This window comes from Melospiza georgiana, chromosome 21 (assembly GCF_028018845.1).
Source record: "Melospiza georgiana isolate bMelGeo1 chromosome 21, bMelGeo1.pri, whole genome shotgun sequence".
In the NCBI taxonomy this organism is placed as follows: Eukaryota; Metazoa; Chordata; class Aves; order Passeriformes; family Passerellidae; genus Melospiza; species Melospiza georgiana.
The window spans coordinates 441,636-466,294 of NC_080450.1; the positions used below are offsets into that span (position 1 = coordinate 441,636).

The 24,659-nt window shown below is 67.3% G+C and overlaps 4 protein-coding genes across 4 annotated transcripts; 1 reads left to right on the plus strand and 3 right to left on the minus strand.

Moving 5' to 3' along the window:
• Nucleotides 1-1,233: 1,233 nt before the first annotated feature.
• Nucleotides 1,234-3,050, minus strand: TK1 (thymidine kinase 1). The gene is made up of 7 exons (XM_058039001.1): nucleotides 2,985-3,050; nucleotides 2,463-2,494; nucleotides 2,280-2,393; nucleotides 2,110-2,203; nucleotides 1,697-1,786; nucleotides 1,495-1,614; nucleotides 1,234-1,389 (listed from the first exon to the last, which is right to left on the minus strand). The coding sequence occupies exons 1-7, from the start codon at nucleotides 3,048-3,050 to the stop codon at nucleotides 1,234-1,236; spliced, it is 672 nt and encodes a 223-aa protein (XP_057894984.1).
• Nucleotides 3,051-3,471: 421 nt separating this feature from the next.
• On the plus strand, nucleotides 3,472-5,853 carry AFMID (arylformamidase). Its single transcript, XM_058038769.1, has 11 exons — nucleotides 3,472-3,597; nucleotides 3,694-3,784; nucleotides 3,858-3,962; nucleotides 4,039-4,087; nucleotides 4,237-4,322; nucleotides 4,399-4,471; nucleotides 4,713-4,810; nucleotides 4,964-5,042; nucleotides 5,168-5,297; nucleotides 5,568-5,672; nucleotides 5,776-5,853. The coding sequence occupies exons 1-11, from the start codon at nucleotides 3,568-3,570 to the stop codon at nucleotides 5,803-5,805; spliced, it is 876 nt and encodes a 291-aa protein (XP_057894752.1). The 5' UTR covers nucleotides 3,472-3,567; the 3' UTR covers nucleotides 5,806-5,853.
• A 678-nt stretch (nucleotides 5,854-6,531) lies between these two features.
• Nucleotides 6,532-8,998, minus strand: LOC131092185 (uncharacterized). Its single transcript, XM_058038768.1, has 7 exons — nucleotides 8,855-8,998; nucleotides 8,665-8,748; nucleotides 8,489-8,577; nucleotides 8,039-8,224; nucleotides 7,742-7,879; nucleotides 7,393-7,585; nucleotides 6,532-7,080 (listed from the first exon to the last, which is right to left on the minus strand). The coding sequence occupies exons 1-7, from the start codon at nucleotides 8,919-8,921 to the stop codon at nucleotides 6,743-6,745; spliced, it is 1,095 nt and encodes a 364-aa protein (XP_057894751.1). The 5' UTR covers nucleotides 8,922-8,998; the 3' UTR covers nucleotides 6,532-6,742.
• A 12,104-nt stretch (nucleotides 8,999-21,102) lies between these two features.
• SOCS3 (suppressor of cytokine signaling 3) lies at nucleotides 21,103-23,478 on the minus strand. Its single transcript, XM_058038891.1, has 2 exons — nucleotides 23,402-23,478; nucleotides 21,103-22,877 (listed from the first exon to the last, which is right to left on the minus strand). Exon 2 carries the CDS (start codon nucleotides 22,808-22,810, stop codon nucleotides 22,181-22,183), a length of 630 nt encoding a protein of 209 aa, XP_057894874.1. The 5' UTR covers nucleotides 22,811-22,877; nucleotides 23,402-23,478; the 3' UTR covers nucleotides 21,103-22,180.
• Between the last annotated feature and the right edge of the window lie 1,181 nt (nucleotides 23,479-24,659).

The window sequence follows — 24,659 nt, forward strand, 5'->3', positions numbered from 1 at the left end:
TAGAGCAGCAGCGCCTTCTCCAGCCCTGGGGAGAAGCCCAGCCTGGCAGTCAAGTGCTTGTGAGCACAATAATTCTCACCTGAAGCATGGGGGCAGCAGCGGGGTTCAGGCAGCTCTTGGAGCCTTGCAGGGCACAGGCAAACAGCAGCCCTGGACTCAGAGATGCAGAGGTCTGGCCTGGCCAGAACAAAGAGCTACTGCTCAGAGCCTGTGGGTGCTGGGAAAAAACACTTCCAGGGAAAAAACAATTTTGCAGACAATAAGGAAACAACAACCTTCCAGAATCTGAGTCTAACAAAGAGGGAAGAGGATCCTGCTTAGAGCAGACCAAGAGTCAGCCTCGAGGATTTTGGAAGGCTGAGGAGAAAGCAAGAGACATGACTGGACTGGAGAAGCAGCTCCTCAGGAGAGCCCCTTTACAAAGCAGCTGGATCTTCCCTGGAATAATTGTCCACATCTTGGTAGATGAAACTCTGGGCCTCCAAACCCCTGAGAGGAAACACAGCACCAAAGAGACAGCACCAGCCTTGAACCTGAGAAAAACTGCCCTGAATTTGGAGGAAGCTCTTCCTGGGACCAGTTCCTCCAAACAAGTCTGTCACAGCCTGCTAGAACACAGCCAGCCCTCGAGGCTCAGCACCTCAGCAGAGTCAGCTGCCAGGCCTCCTTCTGTTTCAGCAATAACTGACACCAGTGGGCAGGCTGGCAGAGAGGCTGGGGGCTGCCCAGGGCTGGGCTGACGCGTGTGTCAGTTTAAAAGCTGTGTCACAGCTCTGTGACAAGGGACAAGTTACCTCAGACTGCTAAGGAAGGAAGTTAAAAATTGCATTAAAAATACTAATGGCTGTACAATGTCTTGAGAAACCTCGAATGTAGCAACAGTGCACAAGGGCTGCATTCACAGGCAGCAGAAGCAGCATGGTGTCAGCCTGAGCCCGCTTGGAGCCCTGTGAGAGCCGGCCAGAGGCACAGTGAGCAGCAGTGCTGCAGCCTGGCCCCACGGGCAGTGCCCCAGGGCCTGTGTGTGGCAGCACCAGAGACTGTGCCGGTCCCTGTCCTTGTTCTGAGATGGGAACTCGCTCTAGCCAGGCTTTTGCTTCCGCTTCCACCAGCATCAGGCCTGGTGGATCCTCAGTTGTGCTGCTTGGTGGGGAGGGCTGGACAGTTTGTTAAAGTACAGAGGGGCCCGTGCACCACAGCACTGAGCTCCCTCGCCCTCCGTTTTCGCAGCAGTCAAGTGAAGATCTTGCGAGGGGCAGCTGTCTCCAGCTGCCTCAGGCCCAGGGGCACGTTCTCCTTGTTGTCTGGCCCGGGCTGCTGGGGCCGCGCGCGGAAGTAGCAGGCTCGGCACACCGAGTGGTACTTGTCAGCTCCTCCGATCACTTCCACCTGGCAGGGAAACACGGGAGTGGCTGCAGAGCCGGGATCTCCCGGAGGGAGTCTCTGTACCAGCGGGACAGAGAGTGAAACAGTTTCTGTTCCAAGGGCACTCACCTCCCGCTCTGCTCCCAGCCTCTTGGTGTAGGAGGCCTCTCGGAAGCACTCCATGCACACAGCGTTCAGCTTCACCACGCTCTCCGCCAGCGGCACCAGGTTCAGGATGCTCCCAAAGGCCTGTGAGACAGCATGGAAGGGGCTGCTGGGTGGGCTCCACGAGGGTCCCAAAGCAGCTGCGGTACCAAAATGAGTGTTTTACCTTCCTCTGGAAGGTGCCATCCAGAGCAGCAACAATGACGGTTTTCCCAGTGTTGGCCATTTTCTCACAGAACTCCACAATGTCTGGGAACTGGAGGGGTACAGGACATTGTAAAGAAGGATGGGGGCAGCACTTGGCTCCAGATCCCACAGTGCGTGCCCAGACAGCAGCACCAGGGACAAAGAAAGTCAGAGCCACGTGCCCTGTCTGTGAAACGGGCTGCAGTCCCACCGTGCTGTCTGCAGGGAGTACAGGGAAGGAGGCTTTGACTGTGAGCACTTTGACTGTAAGGCCACACAGATCAAACTGCCCAGGGCATGACCTCCCACCCTCTGCTACAAGGACACAGAGCGTGCACAGGAGCAGCGTGTGTCCCGCGGAGCCCAGCACACCCAGCCCGGCTGTGCACTTACGAACTGGCCCTCATCGATGCCGATGACGGCGGCCCCCAGCGCCTCCTGGTACACGTCGTGGAGGAGCCCGGCGGGCAGGGCCTCCATGGTGCTCCTGCGGGCAGGGAGGGAGTGAGCCGGGCAGGCGGGCAGCCCCGTGAAGCAGGGAGCCCTCCTGCCCCGGAGCTCACCTGTCGTGTGTGCAGACCCCGGAGGAGCTGTAGCGCGTGTCCTTGGCGTACTTCACCAGCAGGCACCGGTACTGGGCGAGCTGGAAGCGCCGCACTCGCCGCATGAGCTCCGTGCTGCAAGACACGGTGTCAGCGGGCCCCAGCCCCAGCCCGCCGCCCTCCCGCCCCCCGCTCCGTGCCTACCTTTTCCCGGAGAACATGGGCCCGAAGATCACCTGGGGGCGGAACGGTGCGCTCAGAACGGCGGCCAGCGGGCAGCCCCGGCTGCACCCCGCCGGGGCCCGGCAGCCCCCTCAGCCCGGCGCGGCGCCCACACCTGCCCCCGGCCCGTGCGCCGGGTCTCCGGCAGCACCGTGCCCGTATCTGGCCCCAGACCGTACCCGGGGCAGCACCGTGCCCGTATCTGCCCCCGACCCCTGCCCGTATCTGCCCCCGGCATGTACCCGGGGCAGTACCGTACCCGTGTCTGTCCCCGACCCGTATCTGCCCCCGGCTCGTACCCGGGGCAGTACGGGTACGGCCCGTATCTGCCCCCGGCCCGTGCCCGTATCTGCCTCCGGCCCGTGCTCGGGGCAGTGCCGTGCCCGTATCTGCCCCCATCCCGATGCCCGGCAGCGTTGCCGTACCCGTATCTGCTCCCACACCGGTGCCCCGAGGTGGCACCTGTACCTACCCCCCCGCCCGTGCCCCGGGGCGGGCCCGTACCTGAATCTGCCCGCGGGGCCGGCTGGGGGAGCCGGGGTGGACACCGGGCACCGTCAGGCAGTTCATGGCGGACTGCCGGCCCGAGCCCGCGCGCGCCGAGCCGGCCGGGCCCGTCAGCCAATCGGAGGAGGCCTCTCCCCCACGCGCCGCAGCGCCAGCCAATCGCGAAAGAGTCTGCACGGCCGCGCGGCAACCCTGTCCAATGGGGGTCATGGGCGCCAAAATTTTTATTTTCCTCGGCCCGCAGGCTCCGCCCTCCCGGCCCCGAGCGACCAATGGGAGACGGCCCCGCCGCCGGGCTCTGGCCTCGCCTCCATGATCTGGCCCCGCCCCCGAGCTCGGGCCTCGCCTCCGGGACAGCCAATGGGAACGCGCCCTCCAGCCCGCACCCCTCAGGCCCCGCCCCTCGGCGGGCGGGCGGCCCGGGAACGGCACCGGGACTGGGACCGGGGACGGCACCGGGATCGGGACGGGGAGCTTCACCGGGAACGGGACCGGGATCGAGACGGGGAGCTTCACCGGGAACGGGACCGGGATCGGGAGGGGAACAGACACCGGGAGCGACACCGGGAGCGGCCCCACGATGGGCGGGTGGCGGGACATGTCCGCGGAGGTACGGCCCCGGGGCATGGCAGAGCGCGGGTCCGCTCCGGGTCGCCGGCCGGGGGTGCTGGCGCTGCCCCGCCGCTGCCCCGCCGCCTCCCCGCAGGCGCTGGAGGACCATTACTCCCCCAGTCGCTGGTCCCCCCGCCTGGACCGGGACACCATCATCGACGCGCACCTGGCGGTGACGGCGGCAGGTGGGGATCGCGGCACCGGGACCGGGGCTGCGCTCGGTGCCACGGCGCCGCGCCCCACCGCCTTCCCCCGCAGGAACCGAGCGGGCCCGGGCCAGCGGGCAGACCCTGCTGCACGTGCCCTACGGCGACGGGGACCGGGAGAAGCTGGACATCTACTTTCCCACGGAGCCTTCCGAAGGTGAGTGTCGGGGCGGCGGGGCCGGGAGCGGGAGCGGGCCGGGCGGACACCCGGCTCACCCCGCTGTGCTGCGCAGCCTTCCCGGCGCTGGTCTACATCCACGGCGGGTACTGGCAGTGCCTGAGGTGAGCCGGGCTGCCGGGATGGGCTCCTCGCGAAGGGACCCCTCACCGACTCTCGCTGACCCCTTCTCCCGACACCGGGGCTTGCTGCGGGGACACGGTCTGGCCGGTCCCCAGCGGCCCCGCGGCTCATGCAGCATCTCTCTCCGCAGTAAGGACGACTCAGGGTTTGCAGCCCCGCCGCTGGTGTCGCAGGGGGTGGCAGTGGTGGCGGTGGGCTACGACATCGCCCCCAAGGGTAGGTGCTGCCCTGCAGAGGCTGCGGCTGCCTGCGCAGCCAGCGCCTGCAGCCCTGCCCTTTGTCCTCTGCTCAGGCCACATGGACACCATGGTGCTGCAGGTGCGCCGCAGCCTCGCCTTCCTGGCGCAGCACTACCCCAGGATCAGGTGGGCAGCTCCCGGGCCGGGGCTGCTCTGTGGGAGCGGCCGGGGGCTTCGGCACCTCGGCCCGAGCACTGGGCAGCGCCTGTGGCCACAATCCCATCACTGCACAAGGCAGTGGCTGGCGGATCGGGAAACACCTGAGCTGACACATTCGGGCTGTGCCACCTCCTCTGCACGGGGCAAAGCGTGCCCAGGTGTCCCCAGCTGTCCCCAGGTGTCCCTCTCAGCCACTCCCTCCTTCCAGGGGCATTTACCTGTGCGGACACTCGGCAGGGGCCCACCTGGCGGCCATGGTGCTGTCCACAGACTGGACGGAATTCCAAGTGGTGCCAGATATCAAAGGTAGCGTTGCCACGTCCCGAACAGAGTCGGGAGGAGAACAGGTCTCCGTGGCTGGGACAAGGCTGCGGGGCTGATTATGCTCAATGTGAGGTCCCGGGGCTGTGGGAGCACCCAGGCTGCAGCTCCTCACCTGCAGCTCCTCCTCTGCCCCAGGAGCGGTGCTGGTGAGCGGCCTGTATGACCTGGAGCCCATCCTGCACACCTACGTGAACGATGCTCTGAGCATGAGCCGGTGAGCCCGCAGGCTGTGGGACACAGCACGGGCAGGGGTGCCGGTGGCTCCGCAGCCCCTCTGCCCCTGCGCCCGCCCAGCAGGGCACAAAGGGCTGCATCAGCTCCGCGGCGTGGCTCCTGCAGGGAGGAGGCCCAGAGGAACAGCCCCATGAGACTCGTCACCCCAGCCGTGCCACCAGCCTGTGAGGTGCTCGTGGCTGTGGCCCAGCATGACTCCCCAGAGTTTCGCAGGCAGTCCCAGGAGTACAGCCAGGTGAGCACAGGTGGTGGCAGGACCATGGCCAGGTGAGCACCAGTCAGCCACAGGAGTACAGCCAGGTGAGCTCCCCCAGCACCCTGCTCGGCTCTGGTGGGGACACTGCTCCAGGCAGCCCTCACCAACTTACCCAGCTGGGAGGAAGAGCTTCTGTGCGGATCCAGAGCAGTTTCTGCTCACTGGAGGTCCTGGCCAGGACATTATTCCTGCTGCTTGTCCGGGGCAGGGGGAGCTTGGGGTCCATCCTGCACTCTGCTCTGTCTGCAGGCCCTGCGTGCAGCAGGCTGGTCTGTCTCTGTGCTGGACCTGGCTGGTGTGGATCACTTTGATGTCATTGAGAGGCTGTCAGAGGACAGCTATGTCCTCACTCAGGTGGGCAGGAGGGCTGTGCCAGGGCGGATCAGGTGGGCTGCCACCTCCCTGAGGAGAGGTGCAGGGTCAGGGGCTTTTCACAGGGTTTGGTTCCTCACCCCAGGTGATTCTGAACATGATTTCAAGAGCATGATGGCACCTCAGCAGTAGAGAGATGGGGACCATGGCCCTGTGTGGTGGCACCTCAGCAGTAGATGGGGACCATGGCCCTGTGTGGTGGCAGTGGGCACCTGGCATCCCCTGCCTGCTGCCCCCTCGGTCTAACACAGAGCCACAGCTGTCTCAGACCCACACTGTGCCCTCTCTGCTCAGCCCAGCCCAGGCTGGTGCCCCTTCCCTGCAGTGCCCCTGCCCACTGGGGCAGAGGGGACTGAGGGCTGCAAGGCTCTGACTGGGCAGCTGGACCATGAACGTTGATCCCTCAGTGTCCTTTAAACGTCACCTTGGCAATACAAATAAAATGGGAATTACTGCTGCCTGGGGTGGTGCTTCCCAGGGAGGCAGTGAGTGCACACCCGAAGCAACTGCTGCTGACAGAATCCCTTCTTCCAGTGCAGAGCTCTGGGGCTGGCTGACCCAGAACGTGACAGGGGGGCCTGGGGAGCCCACCTGCTGCTGTGGGACAGAATCACATAGGCCTCTGTGAACGGGAGTGACACAGACATCTGGGCCAGGCTGGGCTCACGCTCTGGGACAGTCCTGGCCAGACACAAACCTTGGCACTGTTGTGCAGCAACCCTGGTCCTGTGGCTGAGAAGGTTCCATGTCCTCAGGAGCGACTGTCCCTCCGTGGGGACCTTGGCTGTGATGATGTCCCTGCTGCAGAGCAAGGAAAAGAGAGAAAACACCCCGCACAGCGACAGTACCACCAAAAGGTGTTTATTTTGTGCACTGACTGCCTCAGGGGCTGCGGTCTCCGCTGGGCTGGGCTCACACTGGTTTGTCAGGCTGCCTGTGAGGGCTGATGTCATGTTTCAGACGGCTGGGCGCACATCTGGAGCACAAAGGGGCCGCTCCCACTGCTCGCTCTGGGCTGCCCAAGCGCCGCAGCTGCGGGGCTGGCGCAACGCTCAGGCTCCCCCCGTGCCTGGAGGCGCTCGATGCAGTCGCGAGGCCAATTCCTCCTGGCACTTCCTGGCCACAAACTCCAGCTTTCTCCTGGCGAGCTCGGTGCCGCGGGCCGAGACGTCGCGGTGCCAGACGGCGCGCAGGGCCCGCGCCGACCAGGGCAGCAGCAGCACGCTGACAGCCCGCCCGGCCTCGGCCTCCTCCTCCTCGCTGACGGTGCGCAGGCGCTCGCAGAGCTCGGCGGGGCACGGCCAGGCCCCCGGCACGTCCAGCATCACGATGTTGGTCTCCACTGCTGCCAGGCTGACGGAGCACAGCGGAGAGTCCAGCGCCTGGACACCTGCGGGAGGCCCAGGTGTGCAAGCCCACTGCCCAGCCACCTGGAACAGGCTACCTGCCCTTCCCAGAGGTTCTGGGGGAAGGAGAGCCCTTTCTCCCGCACGTGGTACCAGGGTCACTGAGCACAGCACAGGGATGGTCATGCCGTGATCCCGGCACTGCAGCCAGGTGAGGATCCCAGCAGCATCCTCACCCGGCTGGAGACCCAGTGTGGCCGTGCAGGGATGTGCCCAAGGCACCAGCAGCAGGGTGGTACTGCTGGGCTGTGCCAGGTGTGCTGTTAGAGCCCAGCACCCTCGGGGCCCTGAGGTACCTTCTGCAAAGCTCCGGGCGTGCTCGTGGTCCCTGCTCAGTGTCTCCTTGGCGTGCTGCAGCCCGAGGAGAGCGGCGGCCGCCAGCACCCCCGCCTGCCGCATGCCCCCGCCCAGCAGCTTCCTCACGCGCCAGGCCTCGGCCACAAACTGCCTGCTGCCCGCCAGCACCGCGCCCGCCGGGGCGCCCAGGCCCTGCAGAGCCACCGCCGGCGTCACCCAGCTGTGCCGGGCAGCTGCCCCAGCTCCCAGCCTGCCAGGGCTGCTCTCAGCCCAACACCTGCAAACAGGGCGGGCTGCGGCTTGTGCTGGCCCCTGCCAGTCCTGCTATCCCTCCCCACACAAGCAGACCTTGGAGAAGCAGAGGGACACAGAGTCACAGTGCTGGGCAATCTGGGCTGGCTCCACGCCCTGGGCCACTGCTGCATTCATCAGCCGTGCGCCGTCCATGTGCACCCGCAGCCCGTAACGGTCTGCAAGCCCGCGGACCTGGTGGTCAGGGGGACAGCTGGTTTGGGAGGGACCCTGGGCATATAGTGCCATCACCACGAGCCATCTCTGAGCTCCAGTGTCCCCGCAGTGCCACAGTGCAGGGCCCAGCTGCCCACGCCGGGCAGGACTGTGCCAGCGCCGTCTGTGGGCTCTCACCTGCCTGAGATAGGTGAGGGGCAGCGCCCGGCCGCCCGCCGAGCTGTGCGTGTTCTCCAGGCAGATGAGCTCAGGACGCGGGTGGTACCGGCTGCCGTGGGCCTCGCGGATGGTCAGCTCCAGCTGCTCCAGGTCGAAGGTGCCATTCGGCAGATCTGGCAGTGCCTGGGAGTGCACACCGGCGACCTGTGCCCAGGGCACGGAGAGCGCGGAGCTGACAGGGGGCGGTGGCGGCGCACGGCGTCTCCAGCCCTCTGTGCCCTCCATCGGCTGTGTCCAGCCTCACTCGTGCTGCAGCCCGTGCCTCGGGACAGCGATCCAGGGGATGCCCTGGCAGCGGATCCTGCGCGGGGCCGGGCCCTGGCAGCCAGCGGAGGGCAGCACGCGGCCGCCCTCCTGCACTGCCACCAGCGCCACCAGCGCCACCAGCGCCACTGCCGCCGCGCTCACCTGCGCGGCCCCGCCGTGCTCGTAGACGTGCAGGTGGGCGTCCCGGCCCAGGAAGAGCTGAGCCCCCCTGCGCTGGCAGTGGCACATCACTGGGGGAGAAGGGCAGTGAGGGAGGGGACGGGGCAGCATCCCCAGCCTGGGGGCACGAGGGGCTGCGAGCGCAGTCCCGGACTCACCGGCGATGAGGTTGGCCATGGTGGCCGTGGGCACGAACAGAGCGGATTCGGTGCCCAGAGTGGCCGCGGCCCGGCGCTGCAGCTCTGCGGGGACACGGATGTCCTGGGAGGGCTCGGGGACCCCCGGTCCCGGCTGCCCCCGGGTCAGGCAGGGACCCCCGGGGGCCCGTTACCCCATTTCCCCGCCCACCGTTCACCGCCGGGTCCTCCCCGTAGTCGTCGTCGCCCACGGCGGCGCGGGCCATGGCCCGGCGCATGGCGGCACACGGCCGGGTCACCGTGTCGCTCCGCAGGTCCACCACGAGCGGCTGCCGACCCCCGGGCCCCCCCACGGGCCCGGGCAGCCGCCCCCGCCGCAGCGCCGCCCGCATGGCCCGGACCGCCCCCCGCAAGGGCTCCCGGGCGGGGGCGGGATCGCCCTTCCTTCCTTCCTTCCCGGGAATGCGGGGCGGGAACGGGGCAGCGCCTCCTTCCCGGGAATACGGGGCGGGAACGGGCAGCGCCTCCTTCCCGGGAATACGGGGCGGGAACGGGCAGCGCCTCCTTCCCGGGAATACGGGGCGGGAACGGGGCAGCGCCTCCTTCCCGGGAGCGCGGGGCGGGAACGGGCAGCGCCTCCTTCCCGGGAATACGGGGCGGGAACGGGGCAGCGGCTCCTTCCCGTGAATACGGGGCGGGAACGGGGCAGCGCCTCCTTCCCGGGAATACGGGGCGGGAACGGGCAGCGGCTCCTGCGCGGGCACCGCCTCGGATCGCCGGCCCCGCCAGCCCCATCCCTCCATGCCCACCTCACACCGGTGGGGGCTGCCCCGGCCCTGCGCGGCCCCCCGGCCCCTCCCCGTGCTGGGTGTCCGAGGGAGGGAGCCAGGGGGATCCTCTTTCCATGGCTGAGCCAGGGGGATCCTCTTTCCATGGCTGCGCAGGAATCGCTCCCGCCCCGCTGCCGGGAGGCTGCCCCGGGGTCTGGGCGCTGGGAGCTGCTCCGGCTCCGGCTGTGTCTGCCCTGGCCGCAGGCGATCGCCCTGGCGTGCCCAAAGCCCGGTGGCACCGCCGGTGCGCTGGCGCTGCAGCGGAGCTCTGGGCTCTCCGGGCAGCTTCACAGATCTCGGCACTCTGCCTGCTCTGAGGGGACCCGGCAATTGGGGGATTTCTTGGCAGGAATCCCCGCTGCCCCCCGGCAGGAGGGCTGTGTCCAAAGCAGTGGCGAGACCCCCTCGCCTCCCCGCGCTGGGCTGGACCGGCCGGACCGCACTCCCTGCTCCCAGCACGGGGGGCACCGCTCTGCAGCGCCCAGCGCCTCTCCCGGCCTTTGCAGGGCACCAATAGGGCATGTGCACCCATTAAGGCGCCTCTGCCCCTCAGCCCTGCCCTCCTGGGGATGCTGTGTGCTCCTGCCCGTGCCATGCCGCTGCCCTCTCCCTCCCTCTGCCACGGGCCCCCCCAGCCTTGGCTGCCCCAGGTCCCCCATCCTGAGCCCCCGCAGCCGCCCCGCTGGTGCCCATGGCCCGGCTGTGCCCCTGTCCATGAGCCCCTCCCTCGGCATCGCCCCCCGCGCTGTCAGCCCGCAGATGAGTGAGCCATAAACAGTCCTTCATGAGACGTTTCTCACACGCAGGGCCACATGTTAACAGTTTTACTTTATTTACTGCCTCCATTTCCTCTTTGTTCCAGGAACTTGTCCTCCAACTTCAAGCTGCTCATGATTAGGCAAAAAGGCCTCTAATCTCCCCGATCTGATTTACCGTCATTGAGAGCAGACGCTTCCCGTTACTGGCCCTGGACCTGGGAGCACGGACAGCTGAGCTGTGCCGGCTGCTGAGCCCAGCTGAGCCTCCCCAAAGCTGCCCCGCCGCACACGCCGCCTTCCCGTCAGCTTCCCCTTCCAGTAAGCGCAGCCGGTCAGGTGAAGGGCTGGGGAGCAGCGGCGCGGGGCCCCAGACAGGGATCCCCCTGGGCAGGGCAGCCTTGGAGCCGCTCTCTCTGCCTGGAAGGGACGGATGGCTGGAGCACCCCTCAGCTTGGCCTTCCCAGCCACTCACCCATGGCACCTGATGGGCTGGTTGGCTGCCCTGGTGTGCCCAAGGCTGGAGGGCAGCTCAGGGCTCTGCTGTGGCAGCCTCCCCAGCCCAGCAGGGTCCGCAGCCAAGCGGGGGCTCCTTCGCTGGGCAGCAGCCGCAGCTGCTGCAGCACTGCGCAGTGTGCCTGGCTGTGCTCCCCAGAGCCCCTTGTCCTTCAGCCCCGTGCCTTTCCCTGGAATTCGCTCTGGGACCTGCCTGGGGGTCCCCCCTTGGTACCAGCACCCAGCAGGGCCACAGCAGGGCCGGCACCAGGACCATGGAAGCACGTGTGGCCTTATGTGGAGCGGCTGAATGGACACCAAGGGAGCTGGGCAGAGGGTGGGCAGCGCCAGCATCTGGCCAGGGGCTTGGCTGGCAGCTGGGCACTAGCAGGGGGCTCACCCAGGACCACACTGCACCACAGGACTGCAGTCACCACCTGCCCACGCCAGCCTCTGTGGTGGGCTAAGCCCCTGCCCCGCTGGGCTCAGCTCCTGCTCCAGCCGTGCCTCCCCGGGGCTAAAATTAGCAGCTGAGGCCTGGCTGGGGAGCCGGGAGTGGAGCCCAGATCCCACCGCGGAGGATCGGGTTTCCCCCCTCCCTACCACAGGCCTGGCAACCACTGGGGCCGATTCCCGGAGCTGGGCCCCCCTGCTACCAGCCCCACTGGCAGCCCCATCCCAGCCTGCCAGCCCCAGCCGCTGCATCCGCACGTCCCCGGGGCTGAGCCTGGCGCATCCCGGCCGCAGGAGGGGCTGTGGGATGGGGGAGCACGGTGCTGCAGCTCTCGGGGCACCACCGGGCTGGGGCTGAGCCCTCTGCCCTGGCACATGCACCTGGCTGCCCTGGCACAGGCTGGCAGCGCATGGCTGGGGCCATGGAGCTGTCAGTGCCCAGGCCATGCCCCGGGGGTCTCGTGCTGGGTGCCCAGGGCTGGCTCAGGACTGGCAGTGACCGTAACCCGCTCACCGTGAGCTCGGGGTGCTTTCCTTGGGGCTGCCTCAGCCCTGCGGCCACACCGCCGCTGCTGCTCAGCCCGGCTGCCCTTTGGGCTCCGCGGCTCGTCCCGGCACGGCGGCACCGGCCCGGCCCGTTCTGAGAGCCCCGCTCCCACCGGGGCCGGGGCAGCTGCCGTGCATCGCCCTCGAGGGACCGGGGCCACGGAGCCGAGCAGTTTCTGCTGCCGGGAACGGCGGGGCGATGCCCGGGAGCGCGGGGAGCGCCGGCTCCAGGCTCAGCCGGGCCGGGTCGGGCACTCGGGACCGGGACCGGGACCCCGGTGCCATGTCCCGGGCTGCGGCAGTGCCCGAGCTTCGGCCCGGGACAGACCCCGACGGACACGGTGCCGGGGCTGCCGGGGCCGTGCCCGGTGCGGGACCCGCGGGCTGCCCGGGGAGGCTCGGTCGGTCCCTGCCGGAGCCCGGTGGCCGCGGGGTCCCGGCCGGTGCCCCGTCCCCAGCCGGCGAGGCCGCGGGTGCCCCCCCTCGCCGGCAGCGACTTTTCCAGTAAAACCGCCGCAGAGATCCCGGCTTCCCGACAGGCCCGGCCTCCGCGCCGGGGGGGCGCCGGCCGCCCTTAACCCTTCCCGGCCCGGCCGGCCGCGCTGCCCGCCCCACGGGCGGCTCCGGGCCCGGCACCCGCGGGGCGCTGCCCGCCCGGCCCGGCTCGGCGGCTCCGGGGGCTCTGCCCGCCCGGCCCGGGCGGCGATGGCCCCGCTCCCCGGGGCCCCGGCGGTGCCGGTGCGGGGCCGGCCTGACCCACCGGGCACCGGGGCCGTCTCGGGCGCTGCCCCCGTGGGCTCCGGCCGGGCCGGGAGCGGCCCCCCAGCCCATCGTGCCCCCCGTTTCCCTCCTCAGGGCGCACCTGAGCAGGGCTGCTCTGCGGGGCAGATGGGACACCCCGAGGGCCAAGGAGCCCGAGAACCGCCGGGAGAAGCCCCCTCTGCCCGGGGTACCCGGGGGGCTGTGGGGAGGCAGCGGCCGGGGGTCCCTGCCCGAGCCCTGAGCCGGGGCAGCTCCGGAGCGCCCTGGAGAGCGCTGGGGCCGGTCACGGCTCAGGGCTGGCGGCTGTGGCCGCTCCACAGCCCCGCTCCAGCGCTCCGCGGGCCGCCCCGGCCGGGTGGGCACACCGGGCACGGCCGGGCACCGCGGGTCCGTGCCCAGAGCCGTGCTGCCGTGCCCTGCCTGCCACCAGCTGCTGCGCTGGCTGAGCCAGGGCTGAGGTAAGTGCTCTAATTGTTTTCTCTGTGGCCCGAGATGAATAATTGAGAGGTCTTTGAGGAGAATTAATTAGCCCGTTTATTGGCAGTAAATGCTTTTCTCCAGATGATGAAATAGATCCTGAGCCACACGTGGGGCAGGCAGATGCAGGTCATTGATGCAGCTCTGGAGCACGCCGTGCCGGCTCCGCAGGCCGCCGTGCTGGTGTCCCGTGCCCACTGTGGGCTGGCACACTGGTTCTGGCTCCCACGGGCTCCCACACTGCCCGCTGTGCCCAGAGCTCACTGCACCCACGGCCGGGTGTTGGTGGGCGCAGGGGCACAGAGGGGCAGGCAGGGTTCTGTGGCACAGTTCTCTGCCCCCATCATGCCCATGTAGCTTCCTGCTTCCCCCCAGCTCACACCCCATCCTGGTGCAGAGCCTGATATGCCCCTTTGTGTCTCCTTCTTGGTTCTCCTGCATGCCAGGGTGGTGCCAGTCTGGGGCTGGTAGCCTGGGTAGCCTGCACCTCCTCCTCACCTCCTCGTCTTCCTCCTTCTCCCCTGGGTATGGGGTGAAGGGCCTTGCATGGCCAGAAATGCTTAAACAAGGATTTCCTTGTTGCTGCATGAGCTGTTTGCCTTCTCCCGGGCCAGCCGTTAATGAGGTTTGGCAGGAGTCACCGTCAGCCCCAGGCTCTGGGTTTCTATAAATCAGCCTGGAGCTGATGTGTGGGGCTGGGATGGAGCTGGTGCATGGGACTGCAGCCTGTGGGTCCTGGGAGCCCCTCTGGGAGTGGGAATCCTGGCACGGGGAACAGGGGCAGGGGCTGAGTGGGGCAAGGGGGCTGCTTGACCCAGGCGGGTCAGGGCGGGCACTTCATGCATTTCCAGGAATGGCAGAAAGTGCAAAGCAAAAAATAAAGCAGTTTCCTATGGCTGAGGTGCTTTGTCCTGATCTTTCCTACATGCCCACCTGGGTGCTCTGAACTGGGATGATGGTTCTGCCCTGCCTTGGGGTGTGGGGCTGTGGCTGTGTCCCTGGGCAGCCTCAGGCATGCAAAGTGGGGCAGGCAAATCCTCCAGGCTCCTGAGAAAGCTGCTTCCTCCTGCTGGAAGCAATGCCCCAGGGGCAGGGCTGCCATGTGGGCCTGTTGTGGCAGAAGGGCTGGCTGTCACTGGCACAGGGACACTGCCTGGGGGGCACAGGGACACCCCAAATGTAGCAGGGAGCAGGTTCCCATTGCGAAGGGTCTCCCGGGAATGGCTGCTCCTGGCAGCCCTGTGTCCAGGAAAGGAGATGCTGGGAATGCTTCTCTCTGGGCTCCCTCAGCCACTGGCTCTGCTCTCCTCACCTGTGGGACGGTTTGGGAGCCAGCACAGCCCATCTGTGCTGCGCCAGGCTGAGAGCAGCCACAATCTCAAAGGTGATGTTTCATTTCCTGCTCTGAGTGCGCTTCCCCCTTATCCAAAAACATCTCTGGTCTCGCTGAGTTCTCACGGAGTTTCTGCAGTGTGTTGAAACGGAGAGAATCCCCAGTCCCAGCATGGCTGCAGGGCTGCTCGGGGTCACCTCAGTCTGCTGGGAAAGCTCTGGCCGCTCCTCCCCTTCTGTCTGGTGGCCTGGCCCGTGCTGGGGCAGTGGTGTCCCCCCAGAGCAGGACAGCTCCAGGAGGGTGGCAGCGGCAGCTGGCAGGGCTTTGCCGGGGGCTGCCTCTCCGTCTGCAGCCTCATCCTCCCCCTGCCCGCACTCAGCCCAGGGAACCATCGGCCCGACGGGGGTGGGCTGTGCCTGTGGCAGAGCGAAGATGCTCCATCAGAGCCCACGCTGCAGCTGATCCCCTGCACGCCCCCTCTCTGCACCGCTGCTGGGTGCGAGTGCAGGCTCGGTGCTGCAGCACTGCCTGGCGACAGCGACAGCGCTGAGCGGGGGAGCCCTCGGCCCTGGGGACCCGCTCGGGACAGGGGCAGCTCTGTGGGCCCGGGGGCGCAGCTCCGAGAGCGGGCAGCTGCGGAGGCTGCGAGCCCGGCTGGCCCTGTCCCGGGCTGTACGGGCTGTGGGGCCGCGCTCCGTTCAGGGACCCCGTGTCAGGGTCCTCCCGGTGCAGGGACCTTGTGCAGGGACCCTCTGTGTGGACCCTCCCCAGGGACCTTCTGCATGGACCCTCTGCATGGACCTTGTGCAGGGACCCTCCGCAGGGACCCTCCGCAGGGACCCTCCCCAGGGACCCTCCCCAGGGACCCTCTGCATGGACCCTCTGCATGGACCCTCCCCAGGGACCCTCTGCAGGGACCTTGTGCAGGGACCCTCTGCATGGACCCTCCGCAGGGACGCTCTGCAGGGACTCTTTTTAGGGACCCTCCCCAGGGACCTTGTGCAGGGACCCTCTGCATGGACCCTCTGCATGGACCCTCTGCATGGACCCTCCGCAGGGACCTTGTGCAGGGACCCTCTGCAGGGACCCTCCCCAGGGACCTTGTGCAGGGACCCTCCGCAGGGACCCTCCCCAGGGACCCTCCGCAGGGACGCTCTGCAGGGTTCCCCCGGTGCCCGCTGCGGCTGCAAGGCCGGCCTGGGAACAGCAACCCCGGCGAGAGGTTGTGCAAGAAGGGGGGACCCGGGAGGGCACGGGCGGCCAGTGTTGAAATTCCACGCTCTTACAGAAAAGCCCCCGGGCAGAATTCCTGACAGGGGTGATTCATCCCCCACTGGAAGCGATGACTTTGCCTCTCCAGTAAACACCCCTCAGTTCAGCGGGGTGCCGCTGCTCCCGCGGGGTGACAGGGCTGCCCTAAGGACTGCAGGCAGCACCGGGGGCGCTGAGGAGGGCCAGGGGGGCAGCGGGCGGCTGGGAGCCCCAGGCTGGGCAGCAGAGCGGTGGGCACCAAGGGCAGAGCTGAATCCTTGGCTCCTTGCCCCGGCTGCCACCCAAACCCGGCGCGGGCCGCGGCTGTTGCCAGGTGCTTTGGGGGCCCCATCTCCCGCTGGTGAGGGCACACGGGACTGCCTTTTCCAGGAAGCACACGAGGGCAGCCAGGCTGTGGAGTTCCCGACAGCAGCTCTGGTTTTAATAACAGCAAATCAATGTGCTTCCTCCCTGGCCTCCCCCTCCAGTGGCTTCCCCATAAGGCAAAAACCCCATAGGAGAGCCCCAGCTCTGGCCATAGGACGTGAGGCTCTGAGTGCCGATGGCCCAGGCCTGCCTGCCCTGCCTGCTGCAGCCTGCTCCAGCACGCTGCCTGAGCCCCAGCCCAGCCGCAGGGAGGGAGGGTTGGGGGTCCTCAGTGCCCCTGCCCACCTCTGCTGTGCCCACCGCCTGCAGGGCCGCTCCACGGCTGGGCATTCCCAGCTGCTCCAGAGCCTTGCCTCCCGAGTCCAGCCCCGTGCTGTGATTCCGCCTCCTCCCGTGGGTTTGCACAAACCTAGCGCTCGCTTTGTGCTTGTTTTGAGAACAGATTAGTCATGGCTCTGAGCTGGCTTCCAGCAAATGCACAACAGCACCATGGAAAAACGAGAACAGCGAAGTGATGACTCAGCAGGGCTCCCACTCTGTCCCTGGGGTGCCCTGTCCCTGCTCCTGGCTGGCCCCAACACCAGCGAGGGCCACCCGGGGATGCCCGGCTGAGCCAGGCTGGGTGGGCGATGGCAGCACAGGGCCAGGGCAGCTCCAATAGTGCTGGCAGGGTGGGACACCAGGTCCATGGGGGTGACAGGCAGTGTCCCCCCTTCCCCTGTCCCCTCTGCCCCTGTCGGGTGGGGAGTCCCCTCGGAGGTGCCTGCTGGCACCCTGCTGCCCCAATCCCTCGCCGTGCCTGTGGCTGGAACTCCTGCTGCTGGCAGCTCCAGCTCAGTGCCCACAGCCCTGCGTGCGCTGGGGATGCCACAGCGGTGGGTGGCTGCGGGGACCCTGCCAGGAGCTCACGGGCTGGGGATCCCGGCAGCCCCGTTCGCAGGGCCCGCCCGCCGCCACCTGCGCGGCACTGACGGGAACTCCCGGGCGGGCCCTTCCCGCACCTCACACCTTGCTCCGGCCCTTCCCTGCCTGCCTTGGCCGCCTGCCCGGCAGCGCAGCGTGCTGCCAAGCCTCACTGCCAGGTGGCTTATCGCGATCCCGTGGCGCTGGACACCGACCGGTGTCGGCTGCCAAGGATGAACAATGTAATTGCTGGAATTACAGTAAAGCGCTCCCATTCCCACTCATTAAATGCTGAGGCAGGGCCCTTGTGTCCATCTGGGGAGCATCTGCTCCAGCTGTGCCCGTTGCCAGCCGCACTCCCCATTGTTGCCCAAGTATTACCCTGTGCCCGTCCGGGGTGGCTGGGGCTGCTCTCTGCTGATGGCAGCCAGAGCCACGGCATGGCAGAGCCCCCCAGGCTGGTGGGGACCTTTGGGACACCCAGCAGTGTGCCCTGGTGAGGAGGGGGCGGGCAAGGAGGGCAGGGATTGCACACACAGGGTCCCACATCCCGGAGCTCCGTCCCCAGCCCCACGTGTGGCTCTGCCACGGCCGGCTCCTGTGCCATGGCTGAGGCCAGGACTGATGTGAGGCCAAGGGATGCTCCGGGGCTGGGCTTGGCACCTGCCCACGGCTGCTCTGCCAGGGTCATCTGAGGACTCTGTGCTGTGCTGGGCAAGCACACGCCAGGCAGCTGGCACCCTGCTGCCAGAGCACCACAGGGACGTCCCGTGCCATGCTGTGTGCCCGGAGTGACCACAGCCAGGCTGGCGCACCACTGCTCCCTGTGAGTGCAGGTGCAAGCGCAGCACAGCCCTGGGCCCGGGGCTGTGCCAGGGAGCAGAGCTGGGCCGGGGGGGCCGGGCAGAGCTGCTCTCCTCGCCGCTGATGGAAGGAGTGAGGAATCCACAGCTGCTGGCTCCCCGGCGCTGGCGCGGCTCTGGCTGGGGAAGCAGCAACAAAGCAGAGTTTCCATGGGGATGTACACAGCCTGCTGGGCTCAGCTGCATCCCAAAATACTTCCTGGCCTGGGCACAGCGTCCCGCTGCCACCCCTGCTCCCTGCCTGCTCATAGCCCTACCTGGCCCAGGGAGAGCCTGGGCCAAGCCAGCCCCCATGGCTCCCCCAGCCACCAAGACTCTGCTCCAGGTCCCTGGCAGCTGAACTGCTACCAGGACAGGGACTTTGAGCAGTACTTGAGTGCAGAGGCACAATTTGAGGGGCAGTTGTGGAACCGAGGGGCTCTGGGGACACAGAGCTGCAGCCCTGCTCCCCCTCCAGCACAAGCATCTGTCTCTTGTCCTGGGCCTGCAGCTGGGACCACCCCTGCCAGCTCTGGGCTCTGCTGAGGACCTCGTGCTTGTGCTTCCTGGCAGCTCACACGGAGCAGATGTCCCAGTCCCTGTTCCCAAGCGTCCCCGTGGCCCTGGCCTGAAGAGCAATTGCCACGTAAGGAGCAGGTGGAGGCATTTACAGTAAGTTCCCAGCTGCTGCACAGCCCTTTCCTGCATTCTACTGGGAAGCGTGGTGGTGGATGTGGGAATGTCCTGGTGCTGCAGAGCCAAGCAGGAAGGAGAGCATGAAGGGAGTGCCGCGAGCAGCTCCCTGCCTGCCTCTGCGCCCCAGGGACCTCCACCGCCGGTCCTTGGGGTGTTGCTTGGGGCTGGGGAGCCCTCATGGGCCTGCCCTGCTGCCCAGTGAGCAGCTGGATGTTCTGCATGGCTGGTGCAGAGCTGCGGTGCCGGCCGAGCCCTCTGCTGTGCCCGCAGCAATCTCCGGCTGCCGTGGTTTCCTGTTTAGGCTCTGCAGGGGCTGGTACACACCAGAGCAGGTTTCCTGCGCCCCTGACCCCGCAGAGTTCAGGTTCACCATCCCGGTGGATGCTTCCTTCTTGTGCCAGTAATGAGGCAGCAGTGTGATGGGAAGCACTGGTGGCCACCCTGCATCCACGGGGAGGCCAGGCTGAGGCAGGGTGGGGGCTGCAGGGCTGTGGGGCAGCAGCCTGTCCCTGCCTGACCACCCTTCTGTGCCCCAGCACCTTGTCGGGCTCTCACTGGGGCTGGTGCCCTCACCCTGCTCGGCATGGCCACCCTCACAGCATGGAGCAGCTGGTGGCACGGGGGGCATGCACTTACAGCTGCACTGGGTTCTGCTGGTGCTGCTTGGTGGCAGCCCCAGGAGATCTGGGGTGTGGAGAGCTGCAGGACACCAGTGTCCCAGCCCTGCCTCTGGAGCCCTGTGCAAATTCCAGCCTGGCTCCTGGCACCATCACACGGTGACAGGCTCTGATCACCCTGATAACATCTTCCCCATCCAGGAGCCCTCCCAGGGGGAGCTCAGCTGCCCAGCGCTGGCGAGGGGCAGAGGGGAACTGGCCACGTTTGATAGACTGCTTGCGAAACGCAGGGCCAAGTCCGCTCAGCTGCTCTGGGGCAGAGAGGGGTTTGTGAAACCTTCGGCAGGGATTTGCCCGCGGCCGCCGCGTCACTGCTGCCGCCAGCCTGGCCGCGTTCCAAGGGAGCCGCGGGGCTGGCGGAGCTTCCCGGATTCTTGATTCAGCCGCGGGTTGCAGCACCGCGAGGGAAGAGGCCCTCGGTCGGCGATGCCAGGGCCCTTCTGGGAAGTGAAGGAGCTGCGGCTGTTCCCGCAGAGATGGCAAGGCTGGGGTCCGGCTGGGAGGACACGGGCAGGGTCACTGCGGGCAGCCTGGCTGCTGTCCCGGGGGCAGCTTCCACTCTGCCCCACGCTGGGGTGCTGCGAACCCCTGGCTCTGCCCGGAGGGCTGCGTGTGCTCATACACCCCCAGGGTTTTATTTTCATCCCTGATTCACCTCATCCTGCCTGGGGGAGTGGTGAAGCTTCTGCCAGCTGGGGGATGTTGTGCCTGCAGCACTGCTCCCACCCCATCGGTGGCACGGGCTGGAGTCACCCGTGCTGCTGGGAGCCCTAAACTCACTCAGGGGTGTGCTGCTGGGAGCCCCAAACTGAGGGATGTGCTGCTGGGAGCCCCAAACTCGGGGATGTGCTGCTGGGAGCCCCAAACTCAGGGATGTGCTGCTGGGAGCCCCAAACTCAGGGATGTGCTGCTGGGAGCCCCAAACTGAGGGATGTGCCTCGGCAGGGCCTGGCAGGCGGCCACCCCTGCGCGCGGGCATTCCTTGCATAGCTGCAGCGGGTGCCTGGGCAGGCCGTGGCACTGCTGGCAGCACGCGTGCCACAGCCACACGTAGTGGCCCCAGAATAGCCTCTGGGACTGTGCCATGCCCACAGCCCGGGCCGGCACACTCACCATCCCTCTGCTCCAGGCTGATTCCTAAGGAAATCCTTTTCCCAGCAGCTGGGGATCCCCAGGGGGAGGGAGCTCTGCTCACGGTGCCAGGCATAATGCCTACAGGGTGGAGATTGCAGACTGGGGCCTGGGCACAAAGCACCTTGGCACAGCCTGCTCCACACAGGCAGGGGCTCTGGGGGAGTTCTGGGGGCTGACCTGCTCCCAGGGGATCACCCACATCCCTGCAGTCAGCCAGGCACTGCACTGCTCACCAGCCAGAAACAGCGGTGGGTTTATTCCCACGCCTATTTCCTGGCCCTAGCAGCGGAGGACAGGCAATTCTAGGGCCAAGAACAGCCCCAGGATTGAATCCTCTCCTCTCCCTTGGGCATCTGTACCCAGCTAGGGCTCTGCACAGGACAGAGGTTTTCTCTCAGTGCTGTGGGGGTGAGCAGTGTCCTGGCAGCCCGCTACGCTCCCAGAGGGAGCACCCGCAGGCCCTTTCCTACCCACACCTCACAGTGCCCTGCTCCTGCAGCTCCTCACCCTGGCATGTGCTGAGGGAAGGCAGGACTCGCTCAGCCCTTCAGGAGCCCTGCACTAGGGCTGTGCCACGGGCCAGCCTTGGCCACAGCTCGGCCCCTCCTGTGCCCAGGGCCGTGTCTGCTGTCCCGTGGCTGCACCGTGCGAGCAGATCCCATCCTCGTGGCTGGCAGGCGGGGACGTCGCAGGGCTCAGACATACCTGAGTGCTGGGACAGAGCTTACGCAGCAGCCGGGCTGAGTCACCGGCGGGATCACCCGGCGTGGACGGGGCTCCAGGAAACGGTGCTTACGTGGTGTAAACACATCCCAGCATTGTGCCTTGTGCCGGGGCCAAGCGGCCTTGGGGGTGCGAGAGAGAAATCAAACCAAATCTGATGGTTTTCATTAAAAAATAGTGCTCTTTATTATAAATTATGGAAACATTTTCTTTCTGAATATAAATATAAATATGTGCAAAGTTTCATCTGAGTTTGGTTTTGGTTGAATTTTCAAGCATTGTTTTGCTCAGCCCTCAAGGCTGGAGGTGAAGATGGAATCTTTATAAAAGACAGTGATTCACGTTGGCCTGTAAACATCCCTTCGGTTAAAAAAATAAGAATAAAAATTTAAAAAAGCCAGAAAACCCCACCACTTCTCTGGGCGGACGCAGAAAAGCACTCACGAGATGACACGCTCCAGGGGATGGTCCTGCTGCACTCTCAGGGAATTGGTGCCCTGCAGAGCAGCACAGCCGGGGGCTGCGGGAGTGGCTGGGCAGAGGGGGGTGTGACTGCAGGGAGTGGGGGCCCAGCGTCCTCGGGGTGATCCTTGCAGATGCGGTTTGTGGGACTCAGCAGCACTGCTTCCTCTCCAGCTTCACAGCACATCAGCAGGACCATCACTGCCTCTTCACCAGCTGAAGTGCACTGACCCAGACCGCCGGGCAGGGGGGATATTAAGGCTTAGTCCCCTGGAAAATGGCAACGCGGGGCAAAGGCATCGACCTCTTAGTCTGGGGCTTGATGTGAAAGGAGCTTTCACCCACAAGGAGGCAGCAAGAGGTACAGTACGGGCAAAAAACACCTTCCCCTTAAAACTGAGGAAAAGTGATCAGGCACTCCTGGGCTCCAGTGCTTTCCGTTTCTCAGGATGGAAGGGGTTCTCACCAGGACACCCCCAGGATGGGGCTGGCGGGGCACACGTTCCCCCGCGCTGTGGGAGCTGTCCTGCCTGCCCAAGCCCACAGGGGCTTTGCCATGGGTTCACTGTAACATCCATAGTCTGCTCGGAGACGTCTTCTTCCCCGTGGAGAGGAGGCGTCACGCTTGATGAGGAGTCCCCGCAGCACCAAGGGTGCCCAGCTATGCTGGCCACAGCCCCGTGGCAGCCTTCCCCAGTTCCCTCTCTCCTTGCCGTACGGAGAGGCTCGGCGTGCCCTGCCTGTGCCGGAGGGGCATTGTGCCTGTCCCCTGCTCTTGTGCTTGTAGATGTGACCTTGCTCCGCTGGCCCCCTAGAGAGGGGCATCGTACTGGTCCAGGAACTCCTTGATGGGGGCTGGCAGCTGAGTCATCTTCTCATAGGAGTCCAGGTGCCCGTTGACGGTCTTGCGGCAGAGGTGCTGCAGGGTGGAGACGCTGGAGGAGAGCGGGCGGCTCAGCACCAGGGGGATCTTCTCGCCGCCCGAGTAGATGTAGTAGGTGCGCTTGGGGTGCAGGGCCGCCCCAGGCTGCTCGGGCACGGCGCAGGGCGTGGGTGGCATGTAGTGATGGACCAGCTTGAGCACGCAGTCGAAGCGGGGCACGGGCTGGCTGCTGTGGGGATCGCTCTGCAGGGAGAAGCTGCCGCCCTCGCACTGGATGCGCAGGTTCTTGGTGCCCGACTCCGTCTTGACGCTGAGGGTGAAAAAGTGCCTCTGGTCCGAGCTGTCCCTGATGAGGAAGGTGCCGGCCGGCTCGGTGCTCAGCAGCAGGTTGGCCTCGCCACCTGTCACCGTGCTCCAGTAGAAGCCGCTCTCCTGCAGCTTGCGTACGGTGTTCACCACCAGCTGGTACTCGCTCTTGGAGCTGAACGTCTTGAGGCGCAGGCTGGTGTCGAGGGGGCGGCTCATCCCGGCGGCGGGGAACTTGCTGTGGGTGACCATGGCGCAGGGAGCCAGCTTCGTGTGCTCTGGATGCTGCTGCCAGCAGCAGCCGCTGCTACACCATCACCTGAGAGATGGCGGAGAGAGCGGTGAGTCCCGGCACTCCGGTCCCCGACTCTCCCTCCCCGGAACACCTGCACCCCCGGTCCCTGGTTGTTATCCTCCCGCAGCAACAGCGCTGCCGGTTCCCGGCAATGCCCTTCCCCAGCTCTCGTTCCCAGAAAAGCCGGCAGCCCCCCCGCCCAGCTCTCCCTTCCCGGGGAACCCGGCAGCCCCCGTTCCCGGCGACTGTCCTCTCGCGACAGCGGCACTGCCGTGGCCGGCTCTTCCCTCCCGGGAGCACGGGCACACCTGCGCTCTCCCGCTCCCTCCCCTCTCTAGAGCACCGCTCCTGATGGTCTCCTGCTCTCCTACGCCCGGGGGCACATCGGTACCCAGCGCACCGGTTATCGCCCCGCTGAGGCACCAACATCTCCGGCGATCCCCTTCCCTGGGCAGCACCGGCATCCCCGGTGCGCGGCGATCGCCCCCCCTCGCGAAGGCATCCCCGCTGTGCCCCCGTCCTCTCCGGGATCCCTCCCGCGGCCGTACCTGTGGCGCGGGAGCCGGTCCTGGCGGCAGAGCGGGGCCGGTGCGCGGCGGCGAAGCTGCCGAGGCGGCCCGGGGCGGCCTCTTATAGCAGGCGCAACGCCCGCCCTCGGGTTCCTGGAACTGCGCGGCTTCTTGTAACGCGGCGGCACCGCCCGCGCCCCGCCCGGCCCGGCCCGGCCCGGCCCGGCCCCCCGGCGCGCCGCCAGCCCCGCTCTGCCAGCGCCGGGCCCCCGGCCTGGCCCCTCCGGCCCAGCCCCGGCCCTTCCCGCTCCGGCCCGGCCCCGACAGCCCATTCTGGGCAGGGCGGCTGCCCCCGCCCGCGGCCTGCGGAGAAGCGGAGAGCCCGGGCCGGCCCCTGGGGGCCTTCGCCGCCCCCCGCTCTGCCGGGGCAGCCGGGCCGCGGGCCCGCCCTGGCGAGAGTCGGGGCTCGGCTGATGGGGGGCACACCGGGGGCACACCGGGGTACACGGAGCGGGGGCTGCCGGTCCCACGTTCCCAGCCCTGATTTCCGAGCAAGGCCAGCCTTGGCCGCGCTTCCTGGGGGACCCGCGGGGTACCCTCAGGCCGGGCACAAGCGGGAAAACGCGCCCGGGGCTGTGCGGGAGCTCCCGGCTCCGCTCCGGGCGGCGGTGGCTGCGGGAGCCCCGGAGATCCGCGCGGTTGGTGCTTCGGCCGGTCTGCGGGCCGTGTGGGCTGGTGGGGAGCCCGGCAGGACCGAGCCCCCTGCCCGTGGCTGCTCCCCGGGGCTCGGGGACTCCTCAGCCCCCCGCCCGCCCCGGGCCCTCGGCCCGAGCCCCGGTGGGGACCGTGCCCGGCGGGAGGAGCGGCGCCGGAGCTCCCCTCCCCACCCGTTTGGCAATTGTTGGTTCCGAGCTCGCACACAACCCGAGCTCTGTCCATGGGTTTATTTTAAACGGTTTAATTTGCCCCGGAGGAGCGGCCGCTGCCCGGCAGAGACCAACCCCGTGCGGCAGTTCTGGGAATCAGCGCCGGCGAACCGGCTGCTCTGAAATGCAAACGAGCCCCGGAGCGCTGCCGGGATAGCGGGGGAGGGACGGGACGGGCACGCGCGGCTCCGGGGCTCCCCGCCGGGGCCGGCTCCCCGGGCTGGGGGGGAACCCTGGCGGGGGACCCGCGGTCCCCGGGCTCTGCCCTGCCCGGCGGGGCGGCGAGCGCCGGTTCTGCCGCGGACAAGAACCGTGTACGTCCCTTCGGAGCTGTTCGGCCGGGCCGGGGCTCGCCCAGGGGGGATAAGAGA